The sequence below is a fragment of the Peromyscus californicus genome, unplaced genomic scaffold, assembly GCF_007827085.1.
Source record: "Peromyscus californicus insignis strain IS unplaced genomic scaffold, ASM782708v3 Scaffold_5__1_contigs__length_169319896, whole genome shotgun sequence".
Taxonomy (NCBI): Eukaryota; Metazoa; Chordata; class Mammalia; order Rodentia; family Cricetidae; genus Peromyscus; species Peromyscus californicus.
The window spans coordinates 87,187,226-87,200,045 of record NW_026294573.1 but is presented as its reverse complement, the minus strand read 5'-3'; the positions used below and the strand labels follow the sequence as shown (position 1 = coordinate 87,200,045).

Sequence of the window (12,820 nt, the reverse complement as noted above, 5' to 3'; positions counted from 1 at the left end):
GCTGTAACAATATGCTTGTAACCTCTGTGGGCCTTTTCCTTTTTCCTCTTCCTGGTTTCCCTGCGAAGTAAGGATTCAGTCAGCCCTTTGAGTTCCCTCCTGTCTCTGACACCCCCGGATGGAACCCCCAGGGCTCCTGGGAGAACTTGACCAGTATTCACATCACCCTGCTTCCAGACTGGGGTATAGAGGTTAGCGCTGGCTGGGTTTCCCTTCCGGGAGCCCCAGGGCCTGGACTTGAAGTTTGAGGGGTTTAGACACACTCTCCTCTACCAGGCAGTGATGTTCATGGTGGGTGGTAAGAGCCTAGAGGTGCAGAGGAGCTCCCCAGAGACTCAGCTGCTTGCAGATGTGGCCTGGGGCTGAGACCGTGTCTGCCGGTAGATGATGGGACAGCTACATGAAAGCTGTGGTCAACTACGTGAGAGCTAAGGGTGAGTGACCCGGGCAGCACATCTCAGACAAGGTGACCATGGACACGAGAGCCTGTGGGGGTGGCATGGAGACGTGGACCTGTACTGGATTTCCTGGGGAGACCACAGGCTTGAGGGGGTTTGCGAGTGACCTCTGAGAACCCTGGAGCTGCTGAGATGGAAGGAAGAGGCTAATTGGCAGGGCACTCAAGGTGCAGGATCTAGGGCTCAGATTTCTTTCCAGGCATCAAATGGAGCCTTTGTAGACCCCCGACCCTCCAGCTTCCCTGAGATAGGTTCCATGTTCTGCCGAAGTCCAGTGCCCCTTTTTGCAGCAGCCAGAGTCAGAGCTGTGAGGCCCAATGTTCCAAGGCTGGTGCCGTTTCCTGGCCCCTCCCACAAGCCCCAGAGGCCCACTACTACAGCAAGTGAGGCTTTTCAGAGGTCGTTTGGGGTTTGTTAGCTGGAGTGTCTGGTGGCAGAACCGTCTCTAACTAACCATGGTGTGAGACTCCTAGGTTTCATCTCGCTTTCGAGTCAGTATGTATGCGGAGTTCAGTGTTGGAGGGGGGTCAAAAAGTTGTTAAACAAAAAGGCATCCAGCTTGGCAGGCTGGGGCTGGCAAATGCTGTTCCCTGGCAGGGCAGAATCCACCCCACTCCTGGGACCAAGGACTCTCTTGTGACTTGTTTGCTAGGACCTGGCTCCACTCAACCATATTCCTAGGACTCAGAAGGGAGCATGGCATACATTAGGTGACCAACGGATGCTTGTTTTTGTAAACAATGAATGGCTAAGAGGAGACCAGAGTGCTGCCTTAGCTTGGCAGCTGGGGTGTCTCCTCCCCCAGAGCTCCAGATTCGAGGTCACTCCTATGGGGACTGCCTCCTCCTGTCAGCGTCTCCCAAGGTTCGTCAGGCCTGAATGGCGGTGCGATGGGAACAGGCGGAGAGCTGGTTGCTAACAATCGGGACATCTCCGGTCAGCCGAGGGCCCATTGTGGTCTTTTCCTGCCACGGCTGCCTGCTGGTTTCGCTGCTCTTTGTGTTTCTGCCTCCCCGGCAGCCAGCATCACGCCCACGGTGTGTCTTTCTGGCCTTGCCTGTTCTTAGACATGACCTGGAAATGTCTATCTGACTCATGGGCTCTCCAGGCACATTGGGGAGCCAGCCAGGATCCCATCATCTTGGAAACTCAGCTGCCTCAGCTCCAGCTGCTGGAATGCTTGCTTGACATTTTCTAAGGTGTCCTCCATGGCTACCTCAGTTCTGGCCACCGCAGCGAGAGCTGTGGAGGCCTCTCCACTCTGGAGCTCCAGGCCGGCTGGAGTCACAGACCTGTGATATAGGATTAGGAGTCCTGGATTCAGATCTCAGCTCTGCCGCTTACTGTCTACGAAGTTTGCTGGGCCTCCCTGGCCCTGCCTGTGTATGTGGAGAATGCAGACAAGAGTTCTCTGGGTCTGCCTCTACCAGTGGAGAAGGTGGGGTGACTCTCAAACCACCAGAAAGTTGTTCTCTGGGTAAATGATGGATGGGGAGACACGGGCCGGGGAGCCCTCTCCGGCCTCCACCTAGCCCACGATGAGGGAACCCCCGGCGGCATGGTCTATGCATTACATGGTGGGAAGTAAGGCCCACTCTGGAACCAAAGACTCCCTGATGAATTCCAGAATGGCAGAGGCAGTAAGTGTGGTTCAAGGAGAACCCCCCGCCGCCCCCCCCCACACACACACAGACACAGGTACGCTGTCTCGGGCGTCCCTCTCTTCGAGCAGGGCAGGGGTTCCCTCTGCAGTCCTCCAGAGCTGCAGACACTCCTCCCTGGCACCCTTGGCTCCCCCAGTTTGCCGTTCTTTGCTGAGGCTCTGAGTCAGGCTGAGCACGGCTCCCCTTCCATTCCTGCTGTCCTGCCGCAGCCAGCGCAAGGCTGTGATGGGGAACAGATGCCAGGGAGAGTTTGCGGCGGCCATGTTGGAGGGGGCGGGGCTGGTGTCGGAGCACAGAGAAGCTGTCGTTCATCAGTGGCTCCCGACACAGGGACTGTCTGACAGTGTGCTTCTCCAACCTCGGCTCCCGCCTCCCCACGGCTCTTGTCCTTAGTCCCACTCTGTACTTCTAGAGTCTCCTCTCCTCCAATTGCCTGCTCCCCAAACCCAGGTTTCTCTTACTTTCTTACACCGATGGTAGTGGCTTTCCTTTAGACTAGGGTCTGCTAGGAAACGTTTCAGTATGTTTTCCTAAGCAAAAGGACCCCTTCCTCTTGTCTCTGTCTCACCAACACAAGGAATCCACAGGGGCATTGGGATCCAGGTTTTTTTCCCCCCTTTTTTTAATTAATTTTTTTTCATTCATTTTACACACCAATCAAAGATCCCCCTCTTCCCTCCTCCCGCCCCCCAGCCTCCCCCTCCCAACCCACCCCCCACTCCCACCTACAAGAAGGCAAGGCCTCCCATGGGGAGGCACATCCAGTAGAGGCAAGTCCAAGCCCTTCCCCCTGCCTCAAGGCTGCAGGAGGTGTCCCATCATAGGTAGTAGGCTCCACAAAGCCCCCTCATGCACCAGGGATGGATTCTGATTCTACCACCAGGGGGCCCCCCAAGCAGATCAAGCTACACAACTGTCTGGCCATGCAGAGGGCCTAGTCCAGTCCCATGTAGGCTCCACAGCCATTGATCCAACTTTCATGAGTTCCCCCTAGTTTGGTTTGGTCATCCCTGTATGCTTCCCCATCATGATCCTGATGCACTTGCTCACAGAATCCCTCTTCTCTCTCTTTGACTGGACTCCTGGAGCTCTGCCTGGTGATTGGCTGTGGATCTCTGCGTCTGCTTCCATCAGTCATTGGAGAAAAGTTCTGTGATGACAGTTAGGGTAGTCACTGATCTGATCTCTGGGGCAAGCCAGTTCAGTTCAGGCACCCTCTCCACTATTGCTAGTAGCCCAGGCTGGGGTCATCCTTGGGGATTCCTGGGAACTTCCCTAGCACCAGGTTTCTCTCTAACCCCATGATATCCCTCTCTATCATGGTATCTCTCTCATTACTTTCCCACTCCATCCCTGTTCCAGCTCAACCCTCCCATTCCCTTATGTTCTCTAGGGGTTAGGGAATGGGATCCAGTTTCTTAAACACTATAGATTTCTGAGGCAGGGCTGGCTCCCTCTTCAACCTGTTTCCAGGTGGGGAAAAGTAGAAAGATTTAGTCCAAGTCCAGAGTGAACCTCCATTTACTTATGGGACATTTTTTTTCCTGGCTCTGCCTGATGGCTCCTGCCCTTTGGGGCATGTCCACTCTCTTGCTTGAGGAAGTCTGGTTTCCCCTGGTTAGATCTCTACTCCCTGCGTTTTTAGAGTTTGGTTTGATGTGCAGTCTGGTTTGACCTTGTAGGCTTCTCTTTGTGACAGACCCTGTTTAGTTTGATGGTTTCTTTGCCTTAAGTATGCATTGAAGGGAGTCCTACTGGAGCCTGGCATTTGAGAGGCTTGCTGTGTAGTGGCTGAGTGTGAGCCGTAGAATGCGGCTACAGTTCCCCTTTACTGCCTGTCTGAGTGACTTCATTTTCTGGGTCCTCTGTTCTCACATGAGCCAGGGATGCTAGAAGCCCTGCCTCCTGGTTATCAGGAGTGCATACAGAAGCAAGTACTCTCCCACAGAGCTACTCTGAGCCCTTGAACTGACTGGTGGAAGCATTTGGGGCAGCAGTTGGCCCAAATCACGGTGGTACTCCAGGGTCCCTGGCATTTCAAGTGCTTGCTGTTACTTGTGTTGGATAGTTGGTTTCCTCAAAAATGACACCCCGCTTGGTAAGGCCAACAGCTGGAAGTGCAGGGGGTTCCCCCACCCTCCCAGGCCTGTGTCCAGATGAGTGCTTCGTGGAGAGTGTGGCCGAGTCCCAGGAGAGGCTGAAGTGAGCAGGCAGGTGTCCTGAGGGGTGCTCCTGTTTTTCTCTGCTCACCGGCACAACTCTATCTCCATGCCACACTGTCCCCACCTCCCAGCTGTCCCCACCTCCCAGCTGTCCCCACCTCCCAGAGTTCCCTTCCTTTCCATCTGGAGTTCTTCAGAAGTGAGACTCTTTCCAAGAAGGGAGGGGACAGCCCACTGTCCCTCCCTGTCCTTTCCAGTTTTGTAACTGGCTGAGTTTGCCATCCTAGACTGGCAGAGGCATCCTGAGAGAGTGCCCTGTTGAAAAGCTGTCTCCCAGGATGCATAGAGATGGGATTCTTGGAGACTGTCCCTTCTTGACCCCTGCTTCCCTTTGTGAGCAACAAGACCTACTCAAGATGGCTCCCTGTTGAAGTTCAAAATAGTAAAGGTGGTAGAGTGTTTAAGGCAGTGTTCTCAACCTGTGGGTCTTGACCACCTGGGGGATGAATAGCCCTTTTGCATGGATCACATATCAGATATCCTGCATATCAGATATTTACATTACGATTCCTAACAGTAGCAAGATTACAGTTATAAAGTAGCAACAAAAGTTTATGATTGGGTCACCACAACTCAAGGAACTGTATTAAGGGGTTTCAGCATTAGGAAGGTTGAGAACCAGTGGTTTAAGAGAAACCCCAGAATTTGCTGCCTCTGTGGCAGAATTCTGGGAAGAAGGAGTCCTTCTGGGATACAGATAGTTCCCTGCACTTGGCCATAGAGGTCAGAGGGTCTCCTTCTGGGAATGGGGTTCCAGCATTCCCTGGGTCAGGCTGACCTGTAGGCAAGAGCCTTTCAACTGTACATTGCTTGGATGCGTGAGTTAGTGAGCTTTGCTCTAGAGACCGCTCTGCTCCCCACACCTGCCATCTCCTTCCTCTTATTCGGGGAGTCAGCACACACAGCCTCCTGGGCGAGACAGCTGCGCTCAGCGAGACTTTGACTGTGTAGCCAATTCTAATGTGAGTCTTCCTTTCTGTTCCCTTCAAAGGTTCTTCAGAAGACTTGAAATTCTGTGTGCTGTACCTGGCAGAGGTGAGTCCCTCTCTCCGATTTGGAGGAGAGTCGAGTGTGATCTGGTACTTGAGCAAAGAGGTGGGACTAGGCTTGAGGCTGGCCTCCATATAATCTTGCGACGACGATGACCCAAGACAGCCAGGGGCAGTTTCTTGCTCTGTAGCACACAGCCAGCCCTGCTTACCTCTGTGTCAAAGGGCAGCTATGGCCCCCGAGATACCCTGCTTGGGACCTCTGGTACCCCTGCACCTGTGGGCATCCTGAGGGCGTGGCCCGACAGCTGCACGCTACTCTGTTTATTTATTTACTCGCCCTTTTTCTGGAGAAGGTTCAGCTCCCACGCCTGCCTCTTTCACCCTGTTTTCCAGGAAGTACCACCCATCTCCCGCCTACAAAGGCTTGTCAGCGTTTCAAAGGCCTCAGGTAATTGTACCTTCACCTGGGCCAGACAGCGCAGGCCAAAGCAAGCACCACGCATCTGTGTTTGGCTCCGAGTGATCCCCACGAGAGGGACTAACGCTCTTGATGATCTCTGATTAGAAGCTCGGGTAGGCTCAGACAGCTCTACCTTTGGGGAGCAAAACCAAGCAAACAGCTTTTTGCTCCATGTGGTTTGGTAGATAAAGCAGGGCTTTAACCAGAGAGGTCCTTGGTGATGAAAAATCTGAGGGTCAAATTCTCTTCAGTTTCCTGTGTAATTTTCTGTCCCTAGCCCTGTTCTGCTGACATGTGGCATCTGTCCAAGCCAGGCCCACCCCTGCCCTCTGCTGCCTTGTGTCTTGCCAACTGTCCTGAGAACCTGTCTATATGGATGGGGAACGACCTAAAGGGCCGGCCGAGAGGCATAGACCTTTCTGAGAAGGAGTTTGTGCCATTTGGGATTGTAAAGCCTTCCTGGCTAAGAGGTACACCTCTTTGAACAGACCCCAGGGACAAGAAAGGTTACTGAGAACTTCACTCGAGACTTGCCCAGAGCTGCCAAGAGACAGCAGAAGGTGTCAAAGTAGAACTGGGGACTCAGAGGCCTGAAAGTAGACCTGCAGGCACCTCTGTGTCAGCCACAACCCAGCCCAGGTCCAGGGGTGGCTGGGAAAATCCCTTCAGCACTGGAGGGTGTTCTGTTCCACAGAGCCGAGTGAGCCAAGTACAGACAGGAGAAATGGTGCCGGGGCTGTGCCCTCTGGCCCCTCTGGCTTCCCGTATGCTTCACCAGCTCCTGAAATGAGGCTCCAGGTTCTCTAACAGCAAGAGAGCTTCCTGCCAGACTGGTGTTTTGTTTTCCTGGAGAAAAGCGCTTCTGCCCATTGCTTCTAAGACCTCCTTTCTAGTTCTCTAAGGATTGCTGAAGGGCTATCGACCTGAGGCCTCCAATTTCCGGAATGTACCAGGTGATCTGACCCCGAGGGACCAGGAGAGAGAGCATCTCTCAGGCAGCTGGGAGCTGGGAGCCTCTCACCTTAATGGGCTGCTACTAATGAGAGGCAAGCCCGTGGTGCAGGGAGAGCCACACTGCTTGGGCTCAAAGCCCTGAGCATTCTTGACATAGGTGGTGTTGGGCCTCATGGAGATCCGTAGACAAATCTTAGAATTTCTACTGAAAAGTTTATTCTCTATTGCCTGATATGCAAGTGGTAACCCCAAGAAGAAACCTGGGGAGGACGTGAGGTTTTGAGAGGAATTTTCTCCCTCTGCATTCAGAAAGTCGTAACCATCCCGGGGGACAACAGCTTGTTCCTGGGTAGGGTTACTCTAAGCAGTCTTTTGGTTTGTTTTTTTTCTTTTCTTTCTTTTTCTTGTCTTTTTCCTTTCCTTCCCCCACCCCCTTTTTTTGTGACAGGCTTTGTATGTGCAGCCCCGGCTGTCCTAGAACTCACTATGTAGACCAGGGTGGCCTCAAACTTAGAGATCCACTTGCCTCTGTCTCCCGAGTGCTGGGATTAAAGGGGTGTGCCACCGCTCCTGGCCTGCTCTAAGCAGTCTTAATCCCAAGGACAGGCGTCCCTCAGTCCTTGCAAATCTGGGACAGCAGCCCACAGCTGGCTTCAGAGCATGGGGCACATTGTTTGGGGACCATTTTCTGTCTTCTTTGCAATGTGGGGCTGCCTCCATTCCATGAAGGAGCTAGCTTTGGGAAGGAGGAGGTCCTAGATTTGCAACTTGGCTCTGCTGTTCGTTTCCTGAGTGATCTGGGGCAGGTTACATACTCCTGACAGAGACAGTGTGGTCTTTCCTGCAGGGCTGTAATGTTAAGTGAGATTCGATGAGACAGTGCATCTAAAACACTTAGCCCAGAGCCCAGTACTCAGCATGCTCAGCGAGGGGTAGCTGCGTAGTCATTAGATCAGAGCAGGAGGAAGGGCTTTTCCTGTTCGTTTACCCTCCATTTGACTCATGATCTTTTACAAGGACAGCTAGGTGGACTATCTCATTTGCCAGATAACACACCTACATGGTTCTACAGGCCGGGCAAGATTCCAGGTTCTGGAGTCAGTCAGGATCTTCTTAAGATTCGGCCTCCCAGAGTCTTAGTATTCTTATTCACACACACACACACAAAAAAAAAATAAAATAAAATAAAAAAGGTGGCGGCAGTGTCTTTCTTGCCTCCCTGCCTCCTCAGTCCATCAGGAGGGAATGAGATGGAACACGCTTGTCACGGCAAATGAACAGGCTTCGGTTACTGCTGGAGCTGTTTGGGTTTTTACAAAGATAAAATCAGTTTAAAGCAAGGAGGTTAGGAAAGATGGGGGTTTGAAAGAGACCAAGAAGAGCTGGAAGTCGGGTTGGGTCTGAGGTCACAGTCAAGTGCAGGGGTCCCCCACCTAGTGCTGCGGGGTCAGGTTTATGCAACCGAGAAGCCCGTGTTTGGTCAAGCACCCCACAGTCAGAAGGCAGTACCTCCGAGGGGACAGCATGAGGGTACCTGGGGACGGCTTGCAGCCTTGACCCTGGAGTCTGCTATTGACGCCGTTGAGCAAGTCAGAATTGAAACCGACTAATTGGGTCATTTGGAGCACACACGGAATTATGACAGATGGTTCACATGTGGGGCCAGCTGGGCAGGCAATGAGGACTCACCGTTTGGACAGATTTGGGCAGGTAGGGATTTAGCCTCTCTTCAGGGAGTTGGCTCTCGTCTGTTGGCTAAGCCGGTCTTTGACACTCAGGCTTCTTCCGAAAATGTTTGTCCATCTAAGGCAGCCCCACCTGGGGTTGGATCCTGGATGCTGAGGAAGTCTTCTAAGCCCTCGAGCATTGTAGCAGGGTTTAGTTTCAAGCTGTCAGATGCAGTCTTGTCCTTTGCTGCTGAGACTGATAGACAGTAAGGTCATGATCCCTGACCTGGGATACCACTCTTGGAAGGTGATTCTGGGGGAGGCTCTGGGCTCAGTTGCTGGCTGCAGGGACTTACTGAATCATGGAATCTTTACAAACGGCCTGGTGGCTGACCCAGGTAAGAACCCCAGGGCCTTCCTAAGAAGTGTTTCTTGAGGGTGTCAGCAGAACCGAGTGACCACAGCTGCTCTCTCGGAAGGCTGTTGGAAGAAATATCGAGACATGGCTGATAAAGAGCTTGGTGCTGTGGAAGTCAATTCAAGATTAGGGATGCTGGCTGCTCCCAAGAGGCTTTTCTGTGCCTTTGTAGGGACAGACTTGCCATGCCAGAGGAGTAAGCAGTTGTACAAAAAACCACAGCTAGAGAGCCCCCTGACCTACATACAATTCCTTCTGATGACATGACACTCCTGTCGCCTCCAGGCTGTGAGACAGAGCAGTCCTGCCAGCAAGAGGTGTAGAAGCCTCACCGGGAGGTGACATCTTCCAGAACTTGGAGATGAAATCGCAGCAGGTGGCTTTCCCTGGCTCAGTGTTTCCTCTGATTCATTGGCTTCAAGACTCAGAGAACCCTTTGGCCATTCTAAACCTTGGTTTTCCCCTTCCATAAAGGGGAATCACAATCCACACCCCAGCTAGGCATAGTAGTTACGTGTCTATAATCCAGAGGTAGCAAAAGGTCCATGTGTTCCTGGGCAGCCTGGGCTGCATGGTGAGTTCCAGGCTGGCCTGAGCTAAAGGATCATGAGATTCTATTTCAAAAAATCAAGGGCTGGAAGTAGAGTGCTTACCTAGCATGTGCATGAACTTAGGTTTGCTCCCCAGCACCAGAAAAATAAAATAAGAATAAAGAATCCACACCTTCTCTGCTTCTTGAAATTGCCCAGATCAAAATGAGATCGCAGATGACAGACTATATTATAAAGTCGATAAATTAGGTAGAAGATAGTCAGAAGCCACATGGTAAGGTAAGGGCAGGGCGGCGAGGCTCAGGCTGGGCCATGTTTATAGAGCGGTGGTCTTTCCAAGCTGGAAAGGACCTTCTTGGTCCCTCCCACTCAGCAGAACACCGTAAGACAGGAAGCCAAGGGCCAGCTGCTCCTTGGCTCCTTGGGCATCCCCTTGGGGAAGCTGAGGCTTGTTTGCCCTGCAGCCGGTAGGAGTGGTCTGGGAAGCGGATGGGCCTGACTTTAAGAGGAAGCAGAGGCTCACCACAGCTCATCCCCTCAGCTCCCTCTCCCTCATGCTTTTAGGAAGAAAGCTTCTCAGTATTTTGCAGCATGAGAGGATGGTAAATACTCCAGGGACTTAGGATGGGAGGTGTACCCGCCCTGAAGGTCGGATGCTGAGAAATAACAGTACGCTGTGTGCTAAGGCCTATGGAAGTCCTTATTGCTTTATAGGTCTGGAGTGGGGGCAATGCCACTATTTTATAGAACACGTCTGACTTTCCAGAGGTTGGCAGCTAGGAAGTGGCAAAGCCGGCATGCAAACGAGGTCTGCAAAATGGAGAGACTGGGTCGATACATGGCCTTTCTCTCCCAGCTCATGCTCTTAGCTCCTTGGTTGAGTATTATCACCAGCGGGGTGAAGAAGAACTTGTCATCTTCTGATCCCAGTGTCTAGTGGGGGACCAGCGTGGGGGTGGGGACAACAGGTCTCTACCCGCTGCATGTCCTGACTGCTTCAGGGGCCGACTGTCTGGTGCTATATCAAAGCTGCCCTGTTGTTATCATGGAAGTTCTTCCAGGCAGCCAGCGCTTACCAAGGCCAGTGCTTACCTGGCACTGTGCTAGGCCCAGATGAAGATGATCTTCTAGGTGTTTGTCATTCAGCAAGGTTCAAATGACCAGCCAGACTAATATTGCACAGCAGCGGATGGGAAACCCAGCTCAGGTGCTGGGTCGTGTTAGAGGGCCCTGGGACTGCCCACCCTACACTTTCCAAAGGGACTCCTCCAGTTCTGTTGCTGTGCTCATCCAACCCAGCTAACCTTGGCCTGTGCTTTGAAGAGGGTGCCATGAGAGAAGGGGGTTCTGTGGTCAGAGGGGAGGGGGGTTGTATTCACGGAAGCACCAGCTCAAGGGCTTGGTCCTTTGGCTTCCCCACGTGATCCCCAGCTGCTGCCTTGTGCTGCCTGCTCCAAGGGTGACCTCACCCTCTGGCCTGTAGCTCTCCACAGGCTTCCACTGTCCAGGGAGCCACTGCCTCCCTCCCCGACTCAAACCGTGGCCTCGTAGCTCCCCCATGGCTCTACTTCCCTGGTCCGCTGACCACCTCAGCGTCACCAGGGATCGGTGTGCATTTGTTGTTCTTAGCCGATGCTCCCTTCCCTGATGTAGCCTCACCCTCTGGAGCCTCGGGGATGGGCTTGGGCCCTGGAGCCCCCTTGAGTCAGGGAGCAGCCCTGACCACCCATTCCTGTCTCTCTTCTCCCTGACGTCAGAAGGCAGAGTGCTTATTCACTTTGGAGGCTCACTCACAGGAGCAGAAGAAGAGAGTGTGCCGGTGCCTGTCGGAGAACATCGCCAAGCAGCAACAGCTGGCCGCATCGCCCCCAGAGAGGAAGGTAAGGACTCCGCCAATGGCTGCAGCCCTGACCGCCACCTTCCCCCCTTGGCTAGCCTAGCCTTTAAGCCTTGGATCTGAGCTGGGAGTCATCCAGAGTTTAGCCCCCGGACCAGCGCGGTGGGCTTGGCAAAAAGGTCTGTGCTTGAATATCTCTCCTCTGAGTTTTCTCTGGGTCTGCGGAATGGGTTTGACATTGCTTGCGGAAGGAGTAGCAGCCAAACTGAGCATGGGCCATCCCATTTTCGGCTCCGCTCTTCGGTTTGCCGATGGCAAGGTTTAACTGCCCTTCTGCTATTGGATAGGCGGTGTCCGGGGGCAGCACACTGCTGTCAACACTAGCCCAAGACAGGCATAATTGAGGGGATGTTTGTGGTAGAACACCATAGTTTGATGCTTGCCAGAGCCAGGTGGAACTGACTTTGGATTGCTGAGGCCTGGGGCTGGCCAGCTGGAATGTCAGGGAGCGTAAAGATGGCCAGTGAAGGCTGAGCTGGTCCAGTGCAGCTCTGTGCTGGGGAGTAGATGCTATGGGAGCCGGATAACAGCCTTCTCCTTTGATACTCAGATGTCTGCCACAAGGCACAGCTGCTTGCCCACTGTGAAGTCATTCGGGTGTCTTTTCTTACTAGAAGTGCTGGCCGTTTGGAATTTGGGGTGGTGGCTGCACAAGCTGGTGGATGAGGTGTTAGCTCTGTCAGCTCTCAGGGAAGAGGAAATGAGAGGGGCCTGGAGCTTGCCAACCTGTGGGCCCTGTTGCTGCTATCTGATGTGTCCGGGCTACCAAGCCATGTGCCTTGGCTTTCCGAGAGGGCAGGGAGCACATGGAAGAGGTGCCGGCAGCCTCTCCCTTCAGGGGTGGACAGCTGCTCTCCAGCAAACTGGCAAGGGAGGCGAGGATCGGAGAACCACACCATCCTAGACTTTGAAAGGTGTTTTCAGGGGAGAGCCTGAGTCAAACACTGCTGCTGACGGCCAGGGTAACTGTGGGTGAGTCCCCTTGTTGCCCGTGCTTTGATGGCTCCATCAAAGGGGTCACTGGTTCCTCCCTTAAGGATTGCTGTGGGCATTAAATGGGAGGGCACATGCCGTTCATGGTGTAGCACCAAGTACGCAGGAGATGTTCACTCAACAATCACTAAGGGGCGTACACTGTTCCCCCAACCCCATTTCAGGTGACACTGGCTGGCCCCCATCACCACAGTCCTCTGTCACCACGACTATAAATAGGCTGCCTTACCCCCATGGATCTGTGCTGGCTGCAGTCAGAGCACAGGCTACTTTCCCTTCTGTAGTACAGCCCCGAGGTCACCCAGGGCCAGCACTCACGCTACTGTTTCCTTTTCCAGAGGCTTTCTTCCTCTCGCCTGGGGGAAGAGTGCTCTGTGCTTTGACTCCAGAATTTGCTGGCTCTGGAGAGCCACAGCCTCTCAATACCCTGGAGACTCTTCCAATGCAGGCTCACCTGGGAATGTGGGACTAGCTAAAGGCAGGCTGTTTCAGAGAGGCTCTCGGCCCTGCACAGCAATAGGCTGGGTTGGCTGACCCTGAAAGG

The 12,820-nt window shown here is 53.4% G+C and overlaps 1 protein-coding gene across 7 annotated transcripts in view; it reads left to right on the top strand.

Annotated features, from left to right (window-relative positions):
* Rgs3 (regulator of G protein signaling 3) overlaps window positions 1-12,820 on the top strand; it is a 125,505-nt gene that overhangs the window by 62,607 nt on the left and 50,078 nt on the right. For all 7 annotated transcript variants that reach the window (XM_052718838.1, XM_052718824.1, XM_052718825.1 and 4 more), the window contains 2 exons: window positions 5,336-5,379; window positions 11,144-11,266. In XM_052718838.1, coding sequence (XP_052574798.1) covers window positions 5,336-5,379; window positions 11,144-11,266 — 167 coding nt within the window. The remainder of the gene's footprint in view (window positions 1-5,335; window positions 5,380-11,143; window positions 11,267-12,820) is intronic.